The 12340-nt window shown below is 41.6% G+C and overlaps 1 protein-coding gene and 1 pseudogene across 1 annotated transcript in view; one reads left to right on the top strand and one right to left on the bottom strand.

The window, feature by feature from the left end:
- LOC148357910 (uncharacterized) overlaps positions 1-12340 on the bottom strand; it is a 149155-nt gene that overhangs the window by 22727 nt on the left and 114088 nt on the right. The window contains 6 exon segments of the mRNA XM_088345819.1: positions 1440-1639; positions 1789-1915; positions 7419-7643; positions 9551-9730; positions 10778-10903; positions 11925-12061. Coding sequence (XP_088201945.1) covers positions 1440-1639; positions 1789-1915; positions 7419-7643; positions 9551-9730; positions 10778-10903; positions 11925-12061 — 995 coding nt within the window.
- On the top strand, positions 6110-6288 carry LOC148357912 (U2 spliceosomal RNA; annotated as a pseudogene).

The raw sequence follows: 12340 nt of genomic DNA, 5'->3' as shown, positions 1-12340 counted from the left end.
GGTTCTCTAAGTCAAGGAGGGTCTAATATAAATATGAAACTCTCTTCTTCGGATTAATTCATCAATTGATTATTTATTCAAAAATGTACTGACCGTTAATGTCGATATGACTGATTAAATTCACCTTTGCCCGCTCGTTTGGCGCCAGCCACTGCTGGCATCCTGATTGGTTGCCCGTCCTACTTAAGCTCAGTCCTTTCACTTGCCTATTGTCAGACCATCAGCAAACCTCTGTTTCTACAAGGCAAGCATTTTGACTCTGACTCCTGTCGGTCCCGCTTTTTTCTCCTGTTTTTCACCCGTCCGTTCCTGATTTCCCCGTTTGTCTATGGCTACGACTTGTTTTTGATCCCGACCATGTTTTGCTCTCCTGTCCCGGCTATTGACCCGTTTTTTCCGTCTTCGACACCACCATCTCCCGCTCCGGAAGATCCACTTCCGCATTCAGAACACATTCAGATTCTGTGAGCGACTTGCTTACCGCGTCCAGCAAGCACCGGATCGCGGGCGCTGCCCTTCCTCTTGATCTCAATAAACTTGTGGTTAACGTTACGCATCTGGGTCCTAATTCCGTTATTGTCGTGACAGTTAAATACACCAATATTTACAAGATTGTAATCACCATATTTTCTGGACTATAAAATACACGGTATTTTAGGCGCACCTTCCAAAAAAATCATGTAACCTGACTATAAGGCACATTTAATCATAATTACTATTGAAATAGCAAGGGTTGTATGAAAAACAATTCAAGAAAAAGAAAATTATTTCATAGAACATAAACTAAAATTCTGAAATCTGATTTCCTAAAGCAATTTAATGATACAATTCAATGATTTATCCATTCCAGGCACCCTAGTGAGGATAAGCGGTGTAGATAATGGATAGATGGATGGATAAATAAACAGATGGCTGGATGGATGATTTTTTTGTTAAGCAGGTTTCTTAGTCATTTTTCCTAAGTTTAGTATCAATATTTTCCTGACAAAAAGGCGCACTGCATAATATGGTGCACTTTTGAAATTATGGTAAATTTGGGATTTTTAGGCATGCCTTATAGTCCAGTACACACGGTCTTAAAAGTAAGGTTAAAACAGGCTCAGTCTACCGTTAAAACAACATGCCAGTTAACAATGACATTGTCTCGAAAATACCAATGACCCATAACAGGTGAGCTATTTTCAGACCCAGTCAGCAGTCTTCCAATGTGTTCTTACAAGGCCACATTGGGGGCCCCTTGTTTATCATGCAAACAGTAAGTGTAGTATGGAACAATTTTAAAGCAGTTGAATTATTCACAGCCACCCAGCTTTGTTAAAATATATGATTTGCATCGATATCCAGCAACGGCACTGAATGTGTTTCAACACAGTACTGCAAGTGGAAAAAAAAACGATTTTTTTCTCTCTCATGTACAAACAGCAGTGACATTGCCTCACCTGGCGGGCAAAAGTATCCTGGAGGGCACGGCAGGCATTTGAAAATATTTGATAGATAGGGTCGATAGGTGCCACCCTGGCACACACTGCAGCAGCACTTTTTGGATCCTCTAAGCCCGCTAGTGTTGACAGGCTGTGAGCCTCCATCACAGAACTTCATTGAAGAGCTGTTGGCTGGGCAGTAAAAAGGAAAGGGGCAGCTGTGGAGGGCGGGCAACCAGGTCGTTTGTTAAACTTTTGATGAAAAGCCATTCACTGCAAAGTCAGTCCGACCGTGTTGAGCCACTCTTATCTGAATTACGTTTTATAACTACGGTATATTTATAAACTGGAAAGGAAGCACACTCACAGTTGTTCCGGGAGGTTGTAGGACCGTGACCCTTCTGTGCAAACGTAGCCTGCCGGACAGATGGGAGGCTCAGCGGTCAGCGGTCCACAGTATGAGCCAGCTCTGCACAAATTCTCTGAGATTGAACCTAGGGGAAGAGGAAAAACTGTTCATCAAAGAGAACACTATTTCAAATGAACAATCTTTTAGCCATTAATACACCCAAAAAATGTATTCGTTTACGGAATGATTTAGAGGATGACCTTTGAAATCTACCTATTTTACATACATTTCTAAAAATAAATACAATGCATATTTTAGATAAAAATACCTTCTTTAAGTATTACATTTTATAGAAGTTGCTAGCAGTATAAATGCAGGCCTGAATTTTTTTAAAATTATTATTTTTGTAGAGAAAAGTCTTATTTCTTGTTTTGTTTTTGAATGTAATTTTCCTGCAATAAAATGAACAGAACGGGGCTAGGCACTTAAAAACTTAAGCCTACTGTCCTCAGGTGCATGATTATATATTGTGCAGTTTGTATTGTCCAAAAGTTTGTGTGCAATCATTTTGTTTTTGTTTTTTTAGTTTCTTTTGGTTATTATTGGTGCTTTTTGTGCTGTGCCCTAATGAAAAAAAAAACAATGTTCTAGAAAAAAAACAGGAAAAATGAGAGAAGAATATCGTAACTATACCTATACAGTGAATAAAATAAGTAGAATTTTCTTTTTAGTTTATCCCTCTCACAGAGAACATGCATCTACGATGAAAATTTTAGACCCCTCCATGATTTCTAGGTAGGAGAAATAGCAAAATAGCAGTGTTGTCAGAACCCGAACAGAGGGTGGACCAAGCCACGTAACTTTTTCACACAAGATTTATATTCCAGAAATGGGGCAGTCATGCGCGGGAACACAAACACCAGCGATTCGGCGATCGCTGGCCAGAGGAAGTGAGACAGAGAAGTCAGGCGCGGGAAAACAAGATGCTAGTGGCAGACGGGATCGATACCAGATACAGGATAGACGAGCAGATACCGGACAGGACAGGACAGGACAGACGGGATCAATACCAGATACTGGTTACATGAGCAAGACACCAGACAGGACCGACGGGATCGATACCGGATACTGGAGCAAGATACCGGACAGGACAGGACAGACGGGATCAATACCGGATACTGGACAAACGAGCAAGATACCGGACAGGACGGGACAGACAGGGTCGATACCGGATACACGAGCAAGATACTGGACAGAGTCAAAATACACGTCTTGCAAATGCAGAGGTTTGGTGACGGACTGGCAAGAAGTGAATGAGAGCACTGAGTTTCAATAGGAGGGAAGGCAATCAGGCAATGAGCAGCAGCTGGTGCCAAACGAGCGGGCCCAAGTGAGGGCAATGGGCAACTGTGACAAGGGTGTTCAAATACCTAATTTCTTCACTGTAATATATATATATATATATATATATATATATATTACTTAGAAAACATTATATCTGGTGCAGTGGTAGAAAAATCTGCTCCAAGTTTAGAGTTTGCATCTTGCCTCAGGCCATCACGAATGGAGTGATCTAAGGCCACATTCATGCATTTTATCGTCATTTGCCCAAATCTAGCGTGCCACATGGTTATATAAACTTTTTTTTTTTTCACTTTTGGGATGAAGCTGCCCAGAGTACCAGCGGCTCAAAGGCACACCACCTGTCGGCCCTCGTTTTACTCTGTCAATATGTTTTCCTAAAGATGAAATGAGGGCGGCGAGTGTCTTTGAAGCACGGCACCCCGCCAGCCGTGTCGACTCGAGCCGCTATGCCTTTGCCCGCTTCCGTAGTTGGCATCTTTGCGGGGGGTCACATATCAAGCACTTGTGTCTTTCAAGTAGAGCTTATTTGAAAGGCCCTTAATCGCAACCGTTTCAAAGGGCTTCACAAGTGGATGGTTGGCAAGCGTTGAAGACAATTTTAATCGAACCATCCCAACAAAATAAAGAAACGCGTAAATAACCTTCATCAGTAAAAAAATAAAACAGAAAGGATATATTTCAAGTACCCAGTTCTGGCTCCCGGCATGGAAATAGATAGTCACTTAAGGCAACCATGACAGACTCATATGCACAAAAGTCAAGCCAAAAAATAAAATAAATATCAAAAATAAATTCTAATAATGAAATTAACTGCACCAAATTTTATATATTTAATAACATAAGACAAAATGTTTGCAAGTGGGTGCTAAATGTTAACAAATCCAAAGTGAAGCAGTAAAGTCCGCAAAATTGAGAAAGGAATAAAAAACATGAAGTTATACCATACTTACAGAGTCAATCGTGCACAACAAAAATGTTTAAGGGGAGTTTCTGAGACATTCTGTGGCACTCGTGTCACACATTCTGTAAGCCTTGTCATGTAAAGAAACTGCACATGTCCAAAGGAACAGCAGCCACTGTCACGGTCGCCTTGGTGACCAGTCTGCCCCGCCCTCTGGGCAACAGCTGAAGCAGTTCAACTAATTGTGTGTCTGATTTAAGGCTGCATTGTGGGCTCTGCGGTTGCTGGTTCATTACTACTCTTATACACAATCCCGGTCTGTTATGCTTGTCCTGTTTTAGTCTGTTATGCCTTGTCATGTTTTAGTCTGTTATGCCATGTCCTGTTGAGTTCGTGCCGGAGGAACTCTGTATTGTTCTGTTTTGCCCCGGAGTATTGGGCGACTTTTATTTTATTAGATAAAACTTATGGATCGTCAACGCATTTGAGTTCTCCCTTCATGCCTCCTGCCTCCGTTCTGGTCCGGTCACCTTCCACGCCAACACGCCTCGTGACAGAATGAACCAGCCAACAAATAGAACTCAGCGAACGATCCCAGCGCGACTTGGGGAGAGCTGGAGAGCGCAGTTCGGCAGGCGCCTACTGAGTTGGCCTTCCCTGCCCGTTCGAACCACGGCCCCGCCCGTCGTGGCCCTTGCTGTGCCTCGAATGGGGTCCCGGGAAGAATTGACGCCTGCCTGTTCGACTCTCATGCCTGCCTGTCCGACTCCCGTGCCGATTGCCTGCTATTCCCTCTCCCCTGCGTGCAAGTCCGACTCCGACTCCGCTGCCCGTCGGGCCGACTCCAACTCCGCTGCCCGTCGGGTCGACTCCCATGCCTGCCTGGTCGACTCTCCATGCCTGCCTGGTCGACTCTCCATGCCTGCCTGGTCGACTCTCCATGCCTGCCTGGTCGACTCTCCATGCCTGCCTGGTCGACTCTCCATGCCTGCCTGGTCGACTCTCCATGCCTGCCTGGTCGACTCTCCATGCCTGCCTGGTCGACTCTCCATGCCTGCCTGGTCGACTCTTCATGCCTGCCTGGTCGACTCTTCATGCCTGCCTGGTCGACTCTTCATGCCTGCCTGGTCGACTCTTCATGCCTGCCTGTTCGACCCTTCATGCCTGCCTGTTCGACTCTTCATGCCTGCCTGTTTGACCCTCCCTGTACTGATTTTGTCCAGTCTTTCCTGTCTTGTCTTGTCTCTTCTGAACCCGAACCCCCTGAGTCTGACTCTTCTGAACCCGAACCCCCTGAGTCTGACTCTTCTGAACCTGAACCCCCTGAGTCTGACTCTTCTGAACCTGAACCTCCTGAGTGCGACTCTTCTGTAGAGGCCTGTCCTGTTTACCTGTTCGGATTTTGCCTGTCCTGTTTACCTGTTCTGATTTTGCCTGTCCTGTTTACCTGTTCTGATTTTGCCTGTCCTGTTCTCGTCGGTTGTAATTTTTTCTGTTTGGGACCTCGGGAGCTGTCCCTTAAGAGGGGGGCTCTGTCACGGTCACCTTGGTGACCAGTCTGCCCCGCCCTCTGGGCAACAGCTGAAGCAGTTCAACTAATTGTGTGTCTGATTTAAGGCTGCATTGTGGGCTCTGCGGTTGCTGGTTTATTACTACTCTTATACACAATCCCGGTCTGTTATGCTTGTCCTGTTTTAGTCTGTTATGCCTTGTCATGTTTTAGTCTGTTATGCCATGTCCTGTTGAGTTCGTGCCGGAGGAACTCTGTATTGTTCTGTTTTGCCCCGGAGTATTGGGCGACTTTTATTTTATTAAATAAAACTTATGGATCGTCAACGCATTTGAGTTCTCCCTTCATGCCTCCTGCCTCCACACCTCGTGACAGCCACATCATCAAGTTGTCTTTTAAAGGCACAGCATGTTTGTGAGCAGGGAAATCCAAATACTTGGCAACAAAAATATTTTGTTAAACTAAAATCATACTCACTTTCGAATATAACTGTATCGAAACCCTTTAGCTATCTATTTTTAGATATCTATTTATCTATTTAGGTACTAGATTGTACCAAACCCATACTTTAAAGGATTATTTTGTGTTATATCTGACTTTCACTAGTTTGATATAACACAAAAACATCTTTTAAGTATGACTATGGTACAATCTAGTAATCCGGAGATGGAATAAGAGCTTGCTCTGTCCACTCCACGCATCGGCCCGGTATTGCAGTACCTCCGCGAACGGTGCATTCGCAATGATCGTAGCAAGGCTTTAGGGCTAGGACCTTAGCTTGGCCTTTTGGCTGAGAGTAAGAGTCCCGGCTCCGAGGCTTTGCAGCGTATTATGAACTGACCGATAACGGATAATGGATAATGAATAAAGAAGACAGAACAATAACCCTTAAAAAAATCCCCCCCACCTAAATAGCAAGGCAAAGATGTATAATGTTTAAATTGATATATGTTTTGTAATGTGAAATGCTGTTAGGAACAGTTAAACTATAAGAAGAGGGATATTTGAGACCACATTCTTTAGACGGATCTGGTGCCGATATCCATTATTTGAGCAGCAACGAGCAAACAAAACAATGTAACAAACATATTGCTTTTTAATATTAAATTCATTTTATGGGAATTCATTATTCCTTCCATTTCAGGTTTTGGATTGTTAAAATTGTTACTAGAGGCAGCAGACACTGCTATTGGTTAATCTGCCATTGCGAGTATCGATACCCTGAAAAGGCTGGTATTAGTACTCACCCATCCCTAACATATGAACATGTAGAGTAAAAAAACAATTGCAAATAAAATGATTGTCATATATTTATATATGTATATGCACAAATGGCAAAACATCGCTTTCATGTTAAATTATCTCCATTCTCATCATTTTTACTAATTTGCCTTTGTGGAATTTTTACAACCCAATCGTGGGGCTTTTCATGTACCTAATTTATTAGTTAGTCTTAAATACAATTAACTGGTTTGTAGATGTTGTTTTGAACAAATTGATCCAATAAAATGATAAAACATTCTTTGAAGGCTAAAAATAACAAAATATGTATAGATTACTGTGTTTTTTTTTGTATTTATTAATATTATTTATTCATTTTATTACTTGTCTGAAGAAGTGAACGTAAAAGCAATGCAACCCCTTGAATTTTACAGTATATTATTTGCTGTTGTTATTGCCAAGTCATTTACTGAGGTTTATAAAGTATCAAGTACTGTAAGATGTTCGATGTAAAATCTGATCTAACTCTTTGCTCATCATCAAATGCACCTATTTGGTGATCAATTTCAACTCTGCATTTTAAAATAAAATCATTTTATAGTTTTTCTGCAGAGAAAATGACCATACTACAAAAGCTGTGGCTTAACCTACCCTCAGGACATTCATAGGACTCCCTGCATGGGATTCCCTCCACATTGGGCTTCCCCGTCGCCCGAGGGTCTGGGCAATAAGTCCCCCCAGGGCAAGGCTCACAATGACCGGGCTGAGCAGCACCAGGGAGCATCCTTTGGGTGCCTGCCGGGCAGAAAATGGGCATTGCAGAACCGCTGCACCAGAATCCAGGAGGGCAAGGAGTGCTGGAATAATCCGCTAGCCCTGACACAATACAATAAATAGCATGAGCTTGTAGATATATACCTTTATTCGTTGTTTATGTGGAAAAAAGGAGTGTTCATAAAGATTATAAAGAGCCTGTTCACTATCAGTGGGGCATACTGAAAAATGCCCCACATAGTTTAAATGTATATCTATATAGCAATATATATATATATATATATATATATATATATATATATATATATATATATATACATTTTTAGTTTGGCTTGAGCGGGGCAGATAAAAGTAAGTTTTCATCTCAAATTCACCGCTCATTCATCATCTCAAGCAGTTTGAAATTCAGCCCCTTTAATCATCATCAAACTCTTCCCCTCTTATCTCCGCCACAGGAGGATGATAACGTGCATAGAAAGTGAAATAAAAAAATAAAAAACCTGGAGGCCTGTTTGCTTCAGATTTTGTCAGGTAAAAAAGAAGCAGATTGTGGCGCAATAGTTTACATCAGGGGAGGGCAAACTTTTTGAGCCGCAGGCCGCATTGGTCTCAAAAGAAATTCACAAAAAAAATCACTTATTGATGTATTTAATGTTTTTGTATATGCACTTAGAGAGTCTTAAATCCAATACCTTGTCAATATATGTGGAAAATTGTAAACATAAACAAATCACATTTTTTCTCATTTGCCTTCTCTTATCTGAATGTTTCTTCTCACAAGTTCAAAATCCATTGATGTCTTCTCTCCTTAATTTGAGTGTGTCAAAAAAAAATTAAACTTAACAGGTTTGTAATGCGGGCAGCACGGCAGCGCAGTGGTTAGCGCATGTGCGGCACAATTCATGTCTTGGGAACCTCTGCGTGGGTTCAAATCCAGCTCCAGACTTCCTGTGCGGAGTTTGTATGTTCTCCCCGTGCTTGCGTGGGTTTCCTCCGGGCACTCCGGTTTCCACCCACATTCCAAAAACATGCATTTCAGGTGAATTGGCCGGTCCAAATTGTCCCTAGGTGTGAATGAGCGAGTGAGTAGTCTGTCCCCGTGTGCCCTGCGATTGGCTGGCAACCAGTTCAGGGTGTCCCCTGCCCACTGCCCGATGATTGCTGGAATGGGCTCCAGCACCTCCGCGACCCTACTGAGGATAAGCGGTGTAGCTAATGAGATGAGATGAGGTTTGTAATGTAAAATTATATTAACGAGAGTGAAATTATAAGAATAGGGTTATTTGAGACCATGTTTTTAGACTAACCAGATGCAGATACCCAAACCAATCTAAACAAAACTACATACCTGACAAAACGTATATTTTTAAAAACATTGCATTAATTTAATGGGAATTCATTATCCCTTTATTTTTTTAAATTATAAAATTGCCACTAGAGGCACCTGACACTGGTATTGGCTATGCTACTATTGCGAGTACTGATACAGCTATTTAAATGTTGACCAAGAGCGCAATAAAAAAAATATAGATTTTATGGAGGTACGTAAAGGATCACGGGCTAATAAATCCAGGTGAGTGCAATCATATTGTGTTAAACAAAAACTTATATTTTAAATAAATAAAATTGGGATGGGCATTTCCAAAAATGTTCTCTGTTTGTTAAATAGTAGTCAGCATATACAGCTAGAGTGGGTAGTTTGGATTAGTGCGTGGCTTTAGCGACATTCAGTGGACATATCAAGAACTGCATGTCATTGTTTTATAAGAAGCGGCTTATTTTTGTTCTTAGGCTTCTCTCAGCATTGTCTCGCTGGCCTGATTAAATCAGTTGACGGGTCTGATACGGGCTGCCTCGCCGTAGTTTGGCCACTCCTGCTTTACACCTCATTATGAGATATCGCAAAACATGTCTCCTTTGCAATGTTTTAATTAACATTATAAATATGCTGGTCGCCACTCAAATTAGCATTTCAAGGAGTTCATTGTGTGGTATGCTTTGTGCGGCACCTGTGCTGTTGCAATGGAACCCGGGAGGGCAGGGTAGGCAGTCGCTTTTTTCGGTCGCTCCTGGAAAGGCTCGGTAGGTGTGGACGGGGCACGGCTTGGGCCCTCTCCATCCGTTACTGTCACCTCCTGGCAAAGCGTCACAATAATGACCGGCGGGGCACAGGCGAAGACTCGGCTCTCCTGTAATCAAGCGCCGGGCGTGATTTTAGGAAAGAGGAGGCGGTAAATGGTTTTCGATGGACGGATACATGATGGATGGAAACCATTTTGTTGTACGTTTAATACATTCCGAGCACTCTGGTTGAAGAATTGATTTTATTATGTCATTGATCATCCGCCTGCCTTGATTTCCAAACACTAGTTATTTGTGGTAGTATTTTCAGCTTTGTATCACGCTGCACATTAAGTCCAAATAACAGTAAAAAAACAATAAACATTTTTTGAAGTAATACAGGAGAACCCCAGGATATGGCATAGCATACAGTATAATATTAGCCAAGTTACCTTACACGCCTTATCATGCAATGACGTTCGGTGAGGATTGTGTCTGGTGAGGCACTGTCAGATTTACAAATAAACCTACATCTTATTCATAATTTCATTGATAGAGCAACAAAGCAACATATAAACTAGCATAGAAAAAATGTTTTATCGTCTTACCTTTACTTATATATGAAGTCAATGCAGTGCTCCGTTTGAATAAAAAAATATCAATCAATAGGTAATCCTCCATGCAATGAGAAAAATTGACTAAATGACTTGACTTGCTCTTAGCTAGCTAATACTATCAGTGGTTCCTTTTGGCGGAGGTGTGCACCAAATCATAATCATTGGTCTCGCTATTGCCCTCTGCCATGAGGCAAGAGAATTGCGTGCCTCACTCATCTGCAGATACTTAGCACAACCTTATTTTCAGCACTATAAGGCGCACCAGAAAGCCTTCATTTTTTCATAAGCTGACCGTGCACCCTATGATGCGGGGCACCTTATATATCGATCAATATTGTGTTTCAGCCGCCGACTTGCTGAGTGAAGCATAAATCGCAAGACAAAATGAATCGATGAATTAATCCGTTACCAGCGCCTTTAATCATCGATATATGTATTGTATTGGATTGATTCGTTGTTGCACCCTTAGAAAACAGTAGTGTTGTATCCAGGGGTCAACTGTACTTTAAAGTACACGTATATACGGTTTTTCACAGTTCATAAAAAGGGAATAAATACCAGGTCTGCACCAATGTCCAGTTGGGCAGGGTAAACAGTCTTGCTCGCTGGCACCCCCTGAGTCATTTCTGATGGTGTTTTCAGGACACGGCAATGCCTTTTCGGTGCCTTCAGGACAGTAAAATCCTAAAAACATATTTGAATACAATTTGCCATTTGTATTAATAACAAATGTGGAAACTGTTATCCATTTATTAGTTGTCAAACTTGAAAAAACTGCGGGTAAATAAACATTGAAAGAGCGCTCAACTGAGTCGTTTTGGACACACCAAAAACATCAATTCAAAAAATTACATTTAATGTTTAAAGTCAGTTTAACGTTTCTTAAAACGTTTTCAGCCTTTTATTTGCACAACCAATTTAGAAAAAAAACAAAAAAAAACAAATTGAATGGATAATAATAGAGAACCCTGTGACGGGCTGGCAACCAGTTCAGGGTGTCCCCTGCCCAATGCCTGAAGATAGCTACTGTGACCCTACTATGGATAAGCGGTCCAGATAATGGATGGATGGATAATGGAGAACCATTATCCATTTCCCTTTTTGTTGGGTTGGTTTGAACTTTTTTTGTTTTTTAAGTATTAGCATTTGGTATTTTGAGTGTATTTTCAGTTTGGGTTTTGGAGTTTATTGTATTTTAGGGTGGTGGCAGGGCTGCTTTTTTGGGGGGAGGGGGTTGTTCTGGTGGTTTTTTTTGTTTTTGTTTGGGTGTTTGGTGTTTTTGTGGTTTTGGAGAGGGAGTGGTTTAAGGGGTTTGAAGGTTTAGGGGATATGGGCTTTTCGGCTCAATGACCTTTTTTACTTTCCTTACTTTTAGAGGTTAACTTTTCTTTTTTTTTCGGTTTTGGGTCTTGTTATAGTCTGTTTTGGGTTGGGCTTGGCTTGGTTTGAGATTTTTGTAAATGAAATGCGAAATATCTATTTTCTAGTTTAAAATATTTTCCCAAATATTGAAAGTACTCACTTTACTTATTTGGATATTCATAAAATATTCCGTTTTTAAAACACCTTTGTTGTGAGCAAAAATATAATTTTTAGAATAGACTTCGAGCCACTCATGATAGTCACTGAGCCGCCAAAGGCCCTAAAGGCATAACTTGGATGCATCCTCAATATTTGAAAGCTTCGTCTTAATTTTGGGTGTTACCTGGAAGACACGGTCCAGCGCACTGCATGCCCCACTGACACTGAGTCAGGTTATGTAAAAATCCCTGCGGGGTGATATCTGCGCTCCCAGAAACACAAAGATATCCTGCAGCACACATGCCTTGTATCCTACCGGCTCTGTTAAAAAGAAGAACACGGAGAAAAACAAACAGTTGATTGAAAGTCACTAATGTGGTGACCTGGGCATCAGGTTGGTCCGCAGGGGCAGTCTGCAGGCAAGTCTTAAAATAGTTTGCCAGTATAAACAATAACAGATGTAATGAATGCTATATAGTGATACATAAAACAGCTGATTCCATTCATTTTGCTGTAAAAAGTGTCATGATTTCTTTTCTCATCCATCCATCCTTCCATCCAATATCTGCACCGCTTATCCTCAGTAGGGTCGCGGGGGAT

The sequence above is a fragment of the Urocampus carinirostris genome, chromosome 10, assembly GCF_059441175.1.
Source record: "Urocampus carinirostris isolate Australia breed hairy pipefish chromosome 10, RoL_Ucar_1.0, whole genome shotgun sequence".
Taxonomy (NCBI): domain Eukaryota; kingdom Metazoa; phylum Chordata; class Actinopteri; order Syngnathiformes; family Syngnathidae; genus Urocampus; species Urocampus carinirostris.
Note: the sequence above shows the minus strand (reverse complement) of the source record. Positions and strands in the feature narration are given on the sequence as shown.